This window comes from Coregonus clupeaformis, chromosome 21, assembly GCF_020615455.1.
Source record: "Coregonus clupeaformis isolate EN_2021a chromosome 21, ASM2061545v1, whole genome shotgun sequence".
Lineage (NCBI taxonomy): Eukaryota > Metazoa > Chordata > Actinopteri > Salmoniformes > Salmonidae > Coregonus > Coregonus clupeaformis.
In genome coordinates this window covers 44,717,509-44,735,117 of record NC_059212.1, presented here as the reverse complement: position 1 = coordinate 44,735,117, position 17,609 = coordinate 44,717,509, and the positions used below count along the sequence as shown (strand labels likewise).

General features: G+C 43.6%; 1 protein-coding gene across 1 annotated transcript in view; it reads right to left on the bottom strand.

Moving 5' to 3' along the window:
* The window catches only part of LOC121535702 (receptor-type tyrosine-protein phosphatase mu-like), a 427,462-nt gene that overhangs the window by 73,526 nt on the left and 336,327 nt on the right, over positions 1–17,609 (bottom strand). The window contains exons 19-22 of the mRNA XM_045205919.1: positions 16,432–16,509; positions 15,786–15,812; positions 2,269–2,280; positions 891–1,096 (exon numbers count right to left, since the gene is read on the bottom strand). Coding sequence (XP_045061854.1) covers positions 891–1,096; positions 2,269–2,280; positions 15,786–15,812; positions 16,432–16,509 — 323 coding nt within the window. The remainder of the gene's footprint in view (positions 1–890; positions 1,097–2,268; positions 2,281–15,785; positions 15,813–16,431; positions 16,510–17,609) is intronic.

The following is a 17,609-nucleotide window of genomic DNA, read 5'->3' as shown; positions in this document are numbered from 1 at the left end:
CACTGAGTGGTTCCACACAGAATACACACATGCGTGAGCACACACACACACACACACACACACACACACGTGTGCGGGTGCCGACCCACAACCCAACGACACACAACAAAACAACTGCAGAAGAGGCAGTCTACCACCAAAAGGAACAGATCTGCACTGTGAACACACAGTAACAGGAACTATTCATCACTGCACATCAGGGGAACTAAAGAGGAGGGGCTGGATGAACCAGCTGTTCAATATCAATTCAGAAAATCTCAGAGGATACGTCCCAAATGGCCTTTATAGTGCACTACTTTTGACCGGGACCCATAGGGCCTGTAGTGCACTATAAAGGGACTAGGGTGCCATTTGGATCCAAATTAAGAATGAAAAAGTGGCATGTATTGACAACTACAGTACGTACTCTCCATTTCTTGAATCTGAATTTCTATTCACCTCCTGTATTTACTGAATCTGAATTGTAGGAGTCAGTGAGTGCACACTTCAGAGAACAATGTAGGAGAAATGGAAGGAGAAATGGAATTGATCCAGTGAGGTCAAGGTGAAAGGTCAAAGGTGATGTGTCTCACCTCATACACATACAGTATCTTTCACCTGTCCAATCAAGTTAGATCACTAACTACTTCAATGAAGGGAGGAAAGATGGATGGATACAGTTTCAAATAATTCAGTGAGAGGGGGGGGTTGAGAAGTGGGGGTGTATTTCCATGAGCGGGAGGTGAAAGTTCAAAGGTCAGAGTTTTGGTCTCACTTCATACTCCAACTTGAAGAAAGGATGGATACAGTTTTAAAGTATTGGAACGAGTTCACAGAGATTCAAATGACAGGAGGTCAAAAGTCAAAGGTCAAAGTAGAAAGGTAAAAAAAAGGTGAAAGTTCTATCCCACCTCGTACTCCTCCTTGAAGCCGTATCCCTCCGCACACTTCATCTGGGTGATGTGCTGCAGCAGGTCGGCCACTCTGATAGCAGGGTGGAGCTGGCCTGTCTGGTAAGGTACGTCTACCGGCCCCTCTCTCTTCCTTAGGGAGTGGCTGTGAGACTGGACCAGGCTACTGGTGTCACTGAAGCTACCGCCCATCGTCTGGCTGTCGTCTGGATAGAGCAGACACAGGCAGACACAGGCAGACACAGGCAGACACAGGCAGACACAAACACACACAGAGACAGGGGAGAGAAGGTACAGCAGGTCAGGATGGTGAGTGAACTCTTGATAACCCTTATGGGTGGTCATAAAGCCTACATAATGCTGTCATAAAGCCTACATAATGCTGTCATAAGGTCTACATAATGCTGTCATAAAGCCTACATAATGCTGTCATAAGGCCTACATAATGCTGTCATAAGGCCTACATAATGCTGTCATAAGGCCTACATAATGCTGTCATGTCAGTCACATACTATAGGACCAGGAGTTTCTCCCTGACAAGGAGTAACTCCTGGCCCTAGGCATAATAGTAATAGATATGATATTGGCCAGGGTTCCAATATCCATACTAGCATACCACCACTTGAAGCAGGTAGGCTATCAGGTGTGCATTCTAAGTGGTGCGTTAGTGTGGATATTGGTACACAGCCGTGGCATGGTAGAGTTGCAGGATGAGTGAATGTGGAGGAGAAGCTTCAACTGTGCATCACTGGAGAACATTGGGTTGCGATTGGTCTAATTTTGTGACTACTCTGTGAGAAGAAGAAGTACCGAAGATGCTCACTAAAATATAAATACGTTAAGAGGCTGTAAAAAAAAAAAACAGTATGCTTTTTTTTATTTTGATACACCTCTGAATCCAACCCCTCTCATATTGTGCCAGAATGAGGCAGAGATGCGATGAAGATGTCCATGACATGAAGGATGTGGGGTGCAGCGGCCTCAGTGAAACACAATGGCTGAGGAAGGCAGGCACCATCGAAGCAACATTGCTCAACACAACCCATACGATACAACCAAACAAAAACAACTCAAAAACAAGAATTGTGCGGAAATGGGCGATAAAACATGAAAATGCAGTGATGGCAATGTGGATTCATGCTAGGCTAACGGATTCAAGGTGGAAACACAGAGGTACGATACCATACAGACGGTAGTGAAATGCTAGCATGTCCACTGGCCATGCAATATGTCAGAATCATAATAATAATTAGAATAATAATAATAATAATAATAATCATATCCAATTTAGCAGATCTCTCACTGTCATCTGTGTGTTCCTGTGACACCACCTCCATCCCCAAACCAAGACCAGGACCAGGGGGGGCTGGCGACTTACCATTTATGGGCACTTTTATAGGCGATACATAAAGAGGTTAGGTAGGAGAAGAGAGAGAGAGAGGGGAGAGAGAGATAGGAGGAAGAGAGAAGAGAGGAGAAGAGAGGGGGTAAGCAAAAATACAGCATAAGCACCGTTACAGTCACTGGTAGTGAGTAGAGCTACTGTTAGTTAGGTCACAGTCACTGGTAGTGAGTAGAGCTACTGTTAGTTAGGTCACAGTCACTGGTAGTGAGTAGAGCTACTGTTAGTTAGGTCACAGTCACTGGTAGTGAGTAGAGCTACTGTTAGTTAGGTCACAGTCACTGGTAGTGAGTAGAGCTACTGTTAGTTAGGTCACAGTCACTGGTAGTGAGTAGAGCTACTGTTAGTTAGGTCACAGTCACTGGTAGTGAGTAGAGCTACTGTTAGTTAGGTCACAGTCACTGGTAGTGTGTAGAGCTACTGTTAGTTAGGTCACAGTCACTGGTAGTGAGTAGAGCTACTGTTAGTTAGGTCACAGTCACTGGTAGTGAGTAGAGCTACTGTTAGTTAGGTCACAGTCACTGGTAGTGTGTAGAGCTACTGTTAGTTAGGTCACAGTCACTGGTAGTGAGTAGAGCTACTGTTAGTTAGGTCACAGTCACTGGTAGTGAGTAGAGCTACTGTTAGTCAGGTCACAGTCACTGGTAGTGAGTAGAGCTACTGTTAGTCAGGTCACAGTCACTGGTAGTGAGTAGAGCTACTGTTAGTTAGGTCACAGTCACTGGTAGTGAGTAGAGCTACTGTTAGTTAGGTCACAGTCACTAGTAGTGAGTAGAGCTACTGTTAGTTAGGTCACAGTCACTGGTAGTGAGTAGAGCTACTGTTAGTTAGGTCACAGTCACTGGTAGTGAGTAGAGCTACTGTTAGTTAGGTCACAGTCACTGGTAGTGTGTAGAGCTACTGTTAGTTAGGTCACAGTCACTGGTAGTGAGTAGAGCTACTGTTAGACAGGTCACAGTCACTGGTAGTGAGTAGAGCTACTGTTAGTTAGGTCACAGTCACTGGTAGTGAGTAGAGCTACTGTTAGTTAGGTCACAGTCACTGGTAGTGAGTAGAGCTACTGTTAGTTAGGTCACAGTCACTGGTAGTGAGTAGAGCTACTGTTAGTTAGGTCACAGTCACTGGTAGTGTGTAGAGCTACTGTTAGTTAGGTCACAGTCACTGGTAGTGTGTAGAGCTACTGTTAGTTAGGTCATAGTCACTGGTAGTGTGTAGAGCTACTGTTAGGTTACAGTCACTGGTAGTGTGTAGAGCTACTGTTAGTTAGGTCACAGTCACTGGTAGTGTGTAGAGCTACTGTTAGACAGGTCACTGTCACTGGTAGTGAGTAGAGCTACTGTTAGACAGGTCACAGTCACTGGTAGTGAGTAGAGCTACTGTTAGTTAGGTCACAGTCACTGGTAGTGTGTAGAGCTACTGTTAGTTAGGTCACAGTCACTGGTAGTGACTAGAGCTACTGTTAGTTAGGTCATAGTCACTGGTAGTGTGTAGAGCTACTGTTAGTTAGGTCACAGTCACAGGCAGTGTGTAGAGCTACTGTTAGTTAGGTCACAGTCACAGGCAGTGTGTAGAGCTACTGTTAGTTAGGTCACAGTCACTGGTAGTGAGTAGAGCTACTGTTAGTTAGGTCACAGTCACTGGTAGTGAGTAGAGCTACTGTTAGTTAGGTCACAGCCACTGGTAGTGAGTAGAGCTACTGTTAGACAGGTCACAGTCACTGGTAGTGAGTAGAGCTACTGTTAGTTAGGTCACAGTCACTGGTAGTGTGTAAAGCTACTGTTAGTTAGGTCATAGTCACTGGTAGTGTGTAGAGCTACTGTTAGGTTACAGTCACTGGTAGTGTGTAGAGCTACTGTTAGTTAGGTCACAGTCACTGGTAGTGTGTAGAGATACTGTTAGTTAGGTCACAGTCACTGGTAGTGAGTAGAGATACTGTTAGTTAGGTCACAGTCACTGGTAGTGAGTAGAGCTACTGTTAGACAGGTCACAGTCACTGGTAGTGAGTAGAGCTACTGTTAGTTAGGTCATAGTCACTGGTAGTGAGTAGAGCTACTGTTAGTTAGGTCACAGTCACTGGTAGTGAGTAGAGCTACTGTTAGTTAGGTCACAGTCACTGGTAGTGAGTAGAGCTACTGTTAGACAGGTCACAGTCACTGGTAGTGAGTAGAGCTACTGTTAGTTAGGTCACAGTCATTGGTAGTGTGTAGAACTACTGTTAGTTAGGTCACAGTCACTGGTAGTGAGTAGAGATACAGTTAGTTAGGTCACAGTCACTGGTAGAGAGTAGAGCTATTGTTAGACAGGTCACAGTCACTGGTAGTGAGTAGAGCTACTGTTAGTTAGGTCACAGTCACTGGTAGTGAGTAGAGCTACTGTTAGACAGGTCACAGTCACTGGTAGTGAGTAGAGCTACTGTTAGTTAGGTCACAGTCACTGGTAGTGTGTAGAGCTACTGTTAGTTAGGTTACAGTCACTGGTAGTGTGTAGAGCTACTGTTAGTTAGGTCATAGTCACTGGTAGTGTGTAGAGCTACTGTTAGTTAGGTCACAGTCACAGGCAGTGTGTAGAGCTACTGTTAGTTAGGTCACAGTCACTGGTAGTATGTAGAGCTACTGTTAGTCAGGTCACAGTCACTGGTAGTGTGTAGAGCTACTGTTAGGTTACAGTCACTGGTAGTGTGTAGAGCTACTGTTAGTTAGGTCACAGTCACTGGTAGTGAGTAGAGCTACTGTTAGGTCACAGTCACTGGTAGTGAGTAGAGCTACTGTTAGTCAGGTCACAGTCACTGGTAGTGAGTAGAGCTACTGTTAGTCAGGTCACAGTCACTGGTAGTGTGTAGAGCTACTGTTAGGTCACAGTCACTGGTAGTGAGTAGAGCTACTGTTAGTTAGGTCACAGTCACTGGTAGTGTGTAGAGCTACTGTTAGTTAGGTCACAGTCACTGGTAGTGAGTAGAGCTACTGTTAGTTAGGTCACAGTCATTGGTAGTGTGTAGAGCTACTGTTAGTTAGGTCAAAGTCACTGGTAGTGAGTAGAGATACTGTTAGTTAGGTCACAGTCACTGGTAGAGAGTAGAGCTATTGTTAGACAGGTCACAGTCACTGGTAGTGAGTAGAGCTACTGTTAGGCCAAAGTCACTGGTAGTGTGTAGAGCTACTGTTAGGTCACAGTCACTGGTAGTGTGTAGAGCTACTGTTTGTTAGGTCACAGTCACTGGTAGTGTGTAGAGCTACTGTTAGTTAGGTCACAGTCACTGGTAGTGTGTAGAGCTACTGTTAGGTCACTGGTAGTGTGTAGAGCTACTGTTAGTTAGGTCACAGTCACTGGTAGTGAGTAGAGCTACTGTTAGTTAGGTCACAGTCACTGGTAGTGAGTAGAGATACTGTTAGTTAGGTCACAGTCACTGGTAGTGTGTAGAGCAACTGTTAGACAAGTCACAGTCACTGGTAGTGAGTAGAGCTACTGTTAGTTAGGTCATAGTCACTGGTAGTGTGTATAGCTACTGTTAGTTAGGTCACAGTCACTGGTAGTGAGTAGAGCTACTGTTAGTTAGGTCACTGTCACTGGTAGTGAGTAGAGATACTGTTAGTTAGGTCACAGTCACTGGTAGTGTGTAGAGCAACTGTTAGACAGGTCACAGTCACTGGTAGTGAGTAGAGCTACTGTTAGACAGGTCACAGTCACTGGTAGTGAGTAGAGCTACTGTTAGTTAGGTCACAGTCACTGGTAGTGAGTAGAGCTACTGTTAGACAGGTCACAGTCACTGGTAGTGAGTAGAGCTACTGTTAGTTAGGTCACAGTCACTGGTAGTGTGTAGAGCTACTGTTAGTTAGGTCACAGTCACTGGTAGTGACTAGAGCTACTGTTAGTTAGGTCATAGTCACTGGTAGTGTGTAGAGCTACTGTTAGTTAGGTCACAGTCACAGGCAGTGTGTAGAGCTACTGTTAGTTAGGTCACAGTCACAGGCAGTGTGTAGAGCTACTGTTAGTTAGGTCACAGTCACTGGTAGTGAGTAGAGCTACTGTTAGTTAGGTCTCAGTCACTGGTAGTGAGTAGAGCTACTGTTAGTTAGGTCACAGCCACTGGTAGTGAGTAGAGCTACTGTTAGACAGGTCACAGTCACTGGTAGTGAGTAGAGCTACTGTTTGTTAGGTCACAGTCACTGGTAGTGTGTAGAGCTACTGTTAGTTAGGTCATAGTCACTGGTAGTGTGTAGAGCTACTGTTAGGTTACAGTCACTGGTAGTGTGTAGAGCTACTGTTAGTTAGGTCACAGTCACTGGTAGTGTGTAGAGATACTGTTAGTTAGGTCACAGTCACTGGTAGTGAGTAGAGATACTGTTAGTTAGGTCACAGTCACTGGTAGTGAGTAGAGCTACTGTTAGACAGGTCACAGTCACTGGTAGTGAGTAGAGCTACTGTTAGTTAGGTCATAGTCACTGGTAGTGAGTAGAGCTACTGTTAGTTAGGTCACAGTCACTGGTAGTGAGTAGAGCTACTGTTAGTTAGGTCACAGTCACTGGTAGTGAGTAGAGCTACTGTTAGACAGGTCACAGTCACTGGTAGTGAGTAGAGCTACTGTTAGTTAGGTCACAGTCATTGGTAGTGTGTAGAGCTACTGTTAGTTAGGTCACAGTCACTGGTAGTGAGTAGAGATACTGTTAGTTAGGTCACAGTCACTGGTAGAGAGTAGAGCTATTGTTAGACAGGTCACAGTCACTGGTAGTGAGTAGAGCTACTGTTAGTTAGGTCACAGTCACTGGTAGTGAGTAGAGCTACTGTTAGACAGGTCACAGTCACTGGTAGTGAGTAGAGCTACTGTTAGTTAGGTCACAGTCACTGGTAGTGTGTAGAGCTACTGTTAGTTAGGTTACAGTCACTGGTAGTGTGTAGAGCTACTGTTAGTTAGGTCATAGTCACTGGTAGTGTGTAGAGCTACTGTTAGTTAGGTCACAGTTACAGGCAGTGTGTAGAGCTACTGTTAGTTAGGTCACAGTCACTGGTAGTATGTAGAGCTACTGTTAGTCAGGTCACAGTCACTGGTAGTGTGTAGAGCTACTGTTAGGTTACAGTCACTGGTAGTGTGTAGAGCTACTGTTAGTTAGGTCACAGTCACTGGTAGTGAGTAGAGCTACTGTTAGGTCACAGTCACTGGTAGTGAGTAGAGCTACTGTTAGTCAGGTCACAGTCACCGGTAGTGAGTAGAGCTACTGTTAGGTCACAGTCACTGGTAGTGAGTAGAGCTACTGTTAGTTAGGTCACCGTCACTGGTAGTGAGTAGAGCTACTATTAGTCAGGTCACAGTCACCGGTAGTGAGTAGAGCTACTGTTAGGTCACAGTCACTGGTAGTGAGTAGAGCTACTGTTAGTCAGGTCACAGTCACTGGTAGTGTGTAGAGCTACTGTTAGGTCACTGTCACTGGTAGTGAGTAGAGCTACTGTTAGTTAGGTCACAGTCACTGGTAGTGTGTAGAGCTATTGTTAGTTAGGTCACAGTCACTGGTAGTGAGTAGAGCTACTGTTAGTTAGGTCACAGTCATTGGTAGTGTGTAGAGCTACTGTTAGTTAGGTCACAGTCACTGGTAGTGAGTAGAGATACTGTTAGTTAGGTCACAGTAACTGGTAGAGAGTAGAGCTATTGTTAGACAGGTCACAGTCACTGGTAGTGAGTAGAGCTACTGTTAGGCCAAAGTCACTGGTAGTGTGTAGAGCTACTGTTAGGTCACAGTCACTGGTAGTGTGTAGAGCTACTGTTAGTTAGGTCACAGTCACTGGTAGTGTGTAGAGCTACTGTTAGGTCACTGGTAGTGTGTAGAGCTACTGTTAGTTAGGTCACAGTCACTGGTAGTGAGTAGAGCTACTGTTAGTTAGGTCACAGTCATTGGTAGTGTGTAGAGCTACTGTTAGTTAGGTCACAGTCACTGGTAGTGAGTAGAGATACTGTTAGTTAGGTCACAGTAACTGGTAGAGAGTAGAGCTATTGTTAGACAGGTCACAGTCACTGGTAGTGAGTAGAGCTACTGTTAGGCCAAAGTCACTGGTAGTGTGTAGAGCTACTGTTAGGTCACAGTCACTGGTAGTGTGTAGAGCTACTGTTAGTTAGGTCACAGTCACTGGTAGTGTGTAGAGCTACTGTTAGGTCACTGGTAGTGTGTAGAGCTACTGTTAGTTAGGTCACAGTCACTGGTAGTGAGTAGAGCTACTGTTAGTTAGGTCACAGTCACTGGTAGTGAGTAGAGCTACTGTTAGTTAGGTCACAGTCACTGGTAGTGAGTAGAGATACTGTTAGTTAGGTCACTGTCACTGGTAGTGAGTAGAGATACTGTTAGTTAGGTCATAGTCACTGGTAGTGTGTAGAGCAACTGTTAGACAGGTCACAGTCACTGTTAGTGAGTAGAGCTACTGTTAGTTAGGTCACAGTCACTGGTAGTGAGTAGAGATACTGTTAGTTAGGCCACAGTCACTGGTAGTGAGTAGAGATACTGTTAGTTAGGTCACAGTCACTGGTAGTGAGAAGAGCTACTGTTAGACAGGTCACAGTCACTGGTATTGTGTAGAGCTACTGTTAGTTAGGTCACAGTCACTGGTAGTGAGTAGAGCTACTGTTAGTTAGGTCACAGTCACTGGTAGTGAGTAGAGCTACTGTTAGACATGTCACAGTCACTGGTATTGTGTAGAGCTACTGTTAGTTAGGTCACAGTCACTGGTAGTGAGTAGAGCTACTGTTAGTAAGGTCACAGTCACTGGTAGTGAGTAGAGCTACTGTTAGTTAGGTCACAGTCACTGGTAGTGAGTAGAGCTACTGTTAGGTCACAGTCACTTGTAGTGAGTAGAGCTACTGTTAGGCCACAGTCACTGGTAGTGTGTAGAGCTACTGTTAGTTAGGTCACATTCACTGGTAGTGTGTAGAGCTACTGTTAGTTAGGTCACATTCACTGGTAGTGTGTAGAGCTACTGTTAGGTCACTGGTAGTGTGTAGAGCTACTGTTAGTTAGTTCACAGTCACTGGTAGTGAGTAGAGCTACTGTTAGTCAGGTCACAGTCACTGGTAGTGAGTAGAGCTACTGTTAGTTAGGTCACAGTCACTGGTAGTGTGTAGAGCTACTGTTAGTTATGTCACAGTCACTGGTAGTGAGTAGAGCTACTGTTAGTTAGGTCACAGTCACTGGTAGTGTGTAGAGCTACTGTTAGTTAGTTCACAGTCACTGGTAGTGAGTAGAGCTACTGTTAGTCAGGTCACAGTCACTGGTAGTGAGTAGAGCTACTGTTAGTTAGGTCACAGTCACTGGTAGTGAGTAGAGCTACTGTTAGTTAGGTCACAGTCACTGGTAGTGTGTAGAGCTACTGTTAGTTAGGTCACAGTCACTGGTAGTGTGTAGAGCTACTGTTAGGTCACTGGTAGTGTGTAGAGCTACTGTTAGTCATGTCACAGTCACTGGTAGTGAGTAGAGCTACTGTTAGTTAGGTCACAGTCACTGGTAGTGAGTAGAGCTACTGTTAGTTAGGTCACAGTCACTGGTAGTGAGTAGAGCTACTGTTAGTTAGGTCACAGTCACTGGTAGTGAGTAGAGCTACTGTTAGTTAGGTCACAGTCACTGGTAGTGAGTAGAGCTACTGTTAGTTAGGTCACAGTCACTGGTAGTGAGTAGAGCTACTGTTAGTTAGGTCACAGTCACTGGTAGTGAGTAGAGCTACTGTTAGTTAGGTCACAGTCACTGGTAGTGAGTAGAGCTACTGTTAGTTAGGTCACAGTCACTGGTAGTGAGTAGAGCTACTGTTAGTTAGGTCACAGTCACTGGTAGTGAGTAGAGCTACTGTTAGTTAGGTCACAGTCACTGGTAGTGAGTAGAGCTACTGTTAGTTAGGTCACAGTCACTGGTAGTGAGTAGAGCTACTGTTAGTTAGGTTACAGCCTTCTGCTGTTTAATCAGTAAGGCCTGGCCAAAGAAAAGCCTATTCCGGGCTGTGTTTGTTGAGAAATTTATGGCGGGGGCATTTCAACAGAGCAAGACAGACTTAAAAGTACAGATCACAAACAGAATGGATTTCAAGGGGACAGAATGGAAAATGCAAAAAAAAAAAAAAAGATATCTGTTTTTGGCCTCACTCCTGAAATTGAATAGTTTTTTTTAAATATTTAAATATTTGAAGTAATAATTTTAGAAGGCACATGTTTATTGTGTTGTAAATACATTTAGGGTGGCAATGATACAAAATAAAGCCTGCGATGAAATGAAGAAGATGATATTTGGGGTCTGCACCAATCACTCACATTATATTATCATCAAATTCCCAATATGCTAACTCAAACTGTCACTACTAAAAACAGATAACCTTTCCCAGCCAGCCTGCCTGCCTGGCTCTCAACCAGCTAGCACTAATGGCTACACGCCTCATTACTTCTGAAGCTAACGCTAGCTGTCGACACGGTTACCATGACAGGCATTATCTTGATTTCATGGTAGAATCAGGCTAGAATCAGCCTTGATAGGTGGCGTTGTGGAGGCGGAGAAGTACTGTTCTTATGCTTTTCTTGAGATCTGTGGCAAAACATGTAAAAAACTGTAACAAACCATGTTTTGCTGCTTATTTGTGTGTGTGCGTGTGCGTGTGCGTGTGTGTCCTTGTGGCCTCAAGTCGTTCATTACCACTACTGTCCCACATAAAATTGTTGTTATTATCGTGTTTTCCCCAAAAGCTATAGCCAGTAAAAAAAAAAAAAAAAAAGCACTCTACTTTTCTAGATGGTGCAGTTCAGTGTATATGCCTAAACTTCAGGCTCCCCCCCCCCTCCCCCTCCCTCCCTCAACAAAGGCTACTAATAATTAACGAGAAAACTAAATGGTTTTATTATTCTATTTTATCATGGAAGAGGAGGAATAAACAGAAGAGTGCATGGTGAAACAACAACTACAACAACAACATCAAGTAGGTCACTAGCTATCTATCAGAGCAGCTAGCCAACAGCAGGCAGGGAGAGATATTACATAGAATAACAGAGGATTGTTGTTGGGAGGTGGATGGTGGTAATGTGTCCTTAGGAATGGGGGGGACACTAACACACCCCTGTGAAAGAGAAGTTTCCATGTATCTATCTTTTCTGTTTGTGGTTGACATTATGGGGTATTGTGTGTAGGCCATGAAAAAGTCAAGGCCAGGAAAAAGTAAAGGGGTGTGAATACTTTCTGAAGGCACTGTAAGTGGTTGATCTCTCTCTCTCTCTCTGTTTTATATACGTGGTTGATCGCTCTGTTTATACACAGTACCGGTCAAAAGTTTGGACACACCTACACACACCAAGGGTTTTTAGTTATTTTTTAAATTGTAGAATAATAGTGAAGACATCAAAACTATGAAATAACACATACGGAATCATGCAGTAACCAAGAAAGTGTTAAACAAATGAAAATATATTTTATATTTGAGATTCTTCAAATAGCCACCCTTTTGCCTTGATGACAGCTTTGCACACTCTTGGCGTTCTTTCAACCAGCTTCACCTGGAACGCTTTTCCAACAGTCTTGAAGGAGTTCCCACATATGCTGAGCACTTGTTGGCTGCTTTTCCTTCACTCTGCGGTCCGACTCATCCCAAACCATATCAATTGGGTTGAGGTCGGGTGATTGTGGAGGCCAGGTCATCTGATGCAGCACTCCATCACTCTCCTTCTTGGTAAAATAGCCCTTACACAGCCTGGAGGTGTGTTGGGTCATTGTCCTGTTGAAAAACAAATGATAGTCCCACTAAGCTCAAACCAGATGGGATGGCGTATCGCTACAGAATGCTGTGGTAGCCATGCTGGTCACAGACAGTGTCACCGGCAAAGCACCCCCACACCATAACACCTCTTCCTCCATGCTTTATGGTGGGAACTACACATGCGGAGATCATCCGTTCACCCACACCGCGTCTCACAAAGACACGGCGGTTTGAACCAGAAATCTCCCATTTGGACTCCAGACCAAAGGACAAATTTCCACCGGTCTAATGTCCATTGCTCGTGTTTCTTGGCCCAAGCAGGTCTCTTCTTCTTATTGGTGTCCTTTAGTAGTGGTTTCTTTGCAGCAATTAGACCATGAAGGCCTGATTCACACAGTCCCCTCTGAACAGTTGATGTTGAGATGTGTCTGTTACTTGAACTCTGTGGAAAATGTATTTGGGCTGTAATTTCTGAGGCTGGTAACTCTAATGAACATATCCTCTGCAGCAGAGGTAACTATGGGTCTTCCATTCCTGTGGCGGTCCTCATGAGAGCCAGTTTCATCATAGCGCTTGATGATTTTTGCGACTGCACTTGAAGAAACTTTCAAAGTTCTTGAAATGTTCCGTCTTGACTGACCTTCATGTCTTAAAGTAATGATGGACTGTAATTTCACTTTGCTTATTTGAGCTGTTCTTGCCATAATATGGACTTGGTCTTTTACCAAATAGGGCTATCTTCTGTATACCACCCCTACCTTGTCACAACACAACTGATTGGCTCAAATGCATTAAGAAGGAAATAAATTCCACAAATTCACTTTTAAGAAGGCACACCTGTTAATTGCAATGTATTCCAGGTGATGAAGCTGGTTGAGAGAATGTCAAGAGTGTGCAAAGCTGTCATCAAGGCAAAGGGTGGCTACTTTGAAGAATCTCAAATATAAAATATATTTTGATTTTTTGGTTACTACATGATTCCATATGTTTTATTTCATAGTTTTGATGTCTTCACTATTAATCTACAATGTAAAAAAATTTTAAATAAAGAAGAACCCTTGATTGAGTAGGTGTGTCCAAACTCTTGACTGGTACTGTAAGTGGTTGATCTCTCTCTCTCTGTTTATATACGTGGTTGATCTCTCTCTCTCTCTGTTTATATAACTGGTTGATATCTCTCTCTGTTTATATACGTGGTTGATCTCCCTCTCTCTCTGTTTATATAACTGGTTGATATCTCTCTCTCTCTGTTTATATAACTGGTTGATATCTCTCTCTCTCTCTGTTTATATACGTGGTTGATCTCCCTCTCTCTCTGTTTATATAAGTGGTTGATCTCCCTCTCTCTCTGTTTATATAACTGGTTGATATCTCTCTCTCTCTCTGTTTATATAACTGGTTGATATCTCTCTCTCTCTCTGTTTATATAAGTGGTTGATCTCCCTCTCTCTCTGTTTATATAACTGGTTGATATCTCTCTCTCTCTCTGTTTATATAAGTGGTTGATCTCCCTCTCTCTCTGTTTATATAACTGGTTGATCTCCCTCTCTCTCTGTTTATATAACTGGTTGATCTCTCTCTCTCTGTTTATATAAGTGGTTGATCTCTCTCTCTCTCCGTTTATATAAGTGGTTGATCTCTCTCTGTTTATATAAGTGGTTGATCTCCCTCTCTCTCTGTTTATATACGTGGTTGATCTCCCTCTCTCTCTGTTTATATATGTGGTTGATCTCCCTCTCTCTCTGTTTATATAAGTGGTTGATATCTCTCTCTCTCTCTGTTTATATAAGTGGTTGATCTCCCTCTCTCTCTGTTTATATAACTGGTTGATATCTCTCTCTGTTTATATAACTGGTTGATATCTCTCTCTCTCTCTCTGTTTATATAAGTGGTTGATCTCCCTCTCTCTCTGTTTATATAACTGGTTGATCTCCCTCTCTCTCTGTTTATATAACTGGTTGATATCTCTCTCTCTCTCTGTTTATATAAGTGGTTGATATCTCTCTCTCTCTCTCTCTGTTTATATACGTGGTTGATCTCTCTCTCTCTGTTTATATAAGTGGTTGATCTCTCTCTCTCTCCGTTTATATAAGTGGTTGATCTCTCTCTGTTTATATAAGTGGTTGATATCTCTCTCTCTCTCTCTGTTTATATACGTGGTTGATCTCCCTCTCTCTCTGTTTATATAACTGGTTGATATCTCTCTCTCTCTCTCTCTGTTTATATACGTGGTTGATCTCCCTCTCTCTCTGTTTATATAACTGGTTGATATCTCTCTCTCTCTCTCTGTTTATATAAGTGGTTGATATCTCTCTCTCTCTCTCTGTTTATATAAGTGGTTGATATCTCTCTCTCTCTGTTTATATAAGTGGTTGATATCTCTCTCTCTCTCTGTTTATATAAGTGGTTGATCTCTCTCTCTCTGTTTATATAAGTGGTTGATCTCTCTCTCTGTTTATATAAGTGGTTGATATCTCTCTCTCTCTGTGTTTATATAAGTGGTTGATCTCTCTCTCTCTGTTTATATAAGTGGTTGATATCTCTCTCTGTTTATATAAGTGGTTGATCTCTCTCTCTCTGTTTATATAAGTGGTTGATCTCTCTCTCTGTTTATATAAGTGGTTGATATCTCTCTCTCTCTCTGTTTATATAAGTGGTTGATCTCTCTCTCTGTTTATATAAGTGGTTGATATCTCTCTCTCTCTCTGTTTATATAAGTGGTTGATCTCTCTCTCTCTGTTTATATAAGTGGTTGATATCTCTCTCTCTGTTTATATAAGTGGTTGATATCTCTCTCTGTTTATATAAGTGGTTGATCTCTCTCTCTGTTTATATAAGTGGTTGATCTCTCTCTCTGTTTATATAAGTGGTTGATCTCTCTCTGTTTATATAAGTGGTTGATCTCTCTCTCTCTCTCTCTGTTTATATAAGTGGTTGATCTCTCCCTCTCTCTGTTTATATAAGTGTACCAGAGTGACTGTACAGGTAACTGTAGTAACAGTGACCATGGCGATAGCTAAGGGTGCGCTGCCTACACAACCTCCCACATCCAGTCCACATGTCTAACCATGCATATGAGAGGTCATACACGTTACGCAGGTGACATCATACACATAGTATAGGTGACATCACACGCACGGCACACGCAATGCGGATGGGATGGAGTGAAGCCAGCCTCAGCCCAGGGCGGGGGAAACCACAGAGATATATAGGGAGGAAGAAGAGGAGGAGGAAGAGGAGGAGGAGGAGGAAGAGGAAGGGAAGAGGAGGAGGTAGATGGAGAGGAGGGGGAGGAGGAAGAAGAGGAGGAGGAAGAGGAGGAGGAGGAAGGGAAGAGGAGGAGGTAGATGGAGAGGAGAGGGAGGAGGAGGAAGAGGAGGAGGAAGATAGAGAGAAGGGGGAGGAGGAGGAAGAGTAGGAGGAAAAGGAGGAGGAAGATGGAGAGGAGGGGGAGGAGGTGGAAGAGGAGGAGGGAGAGGAGGAGGATGAAGAGGAGTGGGAAGATGGAGAGGAGGGGGAGGAGGAGGAAGAGGAGGGGGAGGAGGAGGAAGAGGAGGAGGGAGAGGAGGGGGAAGAGGAGGAGGGAGAGGAGGGGGAAGCAGCAGGCAGGTATGGAAGATGACTTTTCAGTAACAGAGCTGACCAAAACCTAAAAGGGACACAGTCTCTTTTTCATTTAAATATAATGTTTTTTTTATTTTTATAAAGGCTTAAAGATAAGCAAGTTAAATGGCGAATTCCATAATAAACTCACAGCAGAAATGGGTATAGTGGTAAAAGAAGATTTGTCTCACCTAAGATAGCAGTTGGCACAAAGGGATCTTGTTCATAACCCCAAAACAAGTGCAGAGATTGGAGGAAGAGGAAGAGGAAGAGGAGAGAAAATAGCGGTAAATAAAAGAATGGGAGATAAGAAAGCAGAAGAGCTAAATAACAGAGCAGAGTGAATGTGATTATAGACAGAAGAATACAGGCTTATAGCTGAAGACATAAGAACTATCAAACCTTACACAAAGAGACACTTTGGACTGTTGATATGGAACGGCACAATTATAGCTAGTACCTTCATACAGTGTATGGTCACTACAATTATAGCTAGTACCTTCATACAGTGTATGGTCACTACAATTATAGCTAGTACCTTCATACAGTGTATGGTCACTACAATTATAGCTAGTACCTTCATACAGTGTATGGTCACTACAATTATAGCTAGTACCTTCATACAGTGTATGGTCACTACAATTATTGATGCAACAACCACCTAGGTTTAAAGGTTAGACGATAAACATTCTGGTCAGAAGGGATGCCAAAAAAACAGCTAATAGCTAGGTATCATTTTCCAACCATTGACTTGTACTCTGGACGACCTACTGTGAGTCTACTATAGTGCAACAGAATGGTGTGTGTACCAGAGATGGAGTGAAGTTGAGTGTTTACCTGGGTAGTAGGATTTGGGGAGAGTTGAACTGAGAGTATTAGTCTTGTTCAGGGTGAAGGAGGACGGGGACGACGCAGCTAGAGAGAGAAAATAAAACTGTCGTCATTTACATAGTCATATAATCTGAACAGAATCATTCAACATGAACATAAATTATGTGAATCATACAATTTTAGTAGATTAGTAGTAATTTAGAGTAGCATTTTAGGACCAACACCATCTAGGACCAACACCATCTAGGACCAACACCATGCCATCTAGGACCAACACCATCTAGGACCAACACCATCTAGGACCAACACCATGCCATCTAGGACCAACACCATGACATCTAGGACCAACACCATCTAGGACCAACACCATCTAGGACCAACACCATCTAGGACCAACACCATCTAGGACCAACACCATCTAGGACCAACACCATGACATCTAGGACCAACACCATCTAGGACCAACACCATCTAGGACCAACACCATCTAGGACCAACACCATTACATCTAGGACCAACACCATGACATCTAGGACCAACACCATGACATCTAGGACCAACACCATCTAGGACCAACACCATCTAGGACCAACACCATGACATCTAGGACCAACACCGTGACATCTAGGACCAACACCATGACATCTAGGACCAACACCATCTAGGACCAACACTATCTAGGACCAACACCATCTAGGACCAACACCATCTAGCACCAACACCATCTAGGACCAACACCATGACATCTAGGACCAACACCGTGACATCTAGGACCAACACCATGACATCTAGGACCAACACCATCTAGGACCAACACTATCTAGGACCAACACCATCTAGGACCAACACCATCTAGGACCAACACTATCTAGGACCAACACTATCTAGGACCAACACTATCTAGGACCAACACTATCTAGGACCAACACCATCTAGGACCAACACCATCTAGGACCAACACCATCTAGGACCAACACCATCTAGGACCAACACCGTGACATCTAGGACCAAAACCATCTAGGACCAACACCATCTAGGACCAACACCATGACATCTAGGAACAACACCATCTAGGACCAACACCGTGACATCTAGGACCAACACCATGACATCTAGGACCAACACCATGACCTCTAGGACCAACACCATCTAGGACCAACACCATCTAGGACCAACACCATATA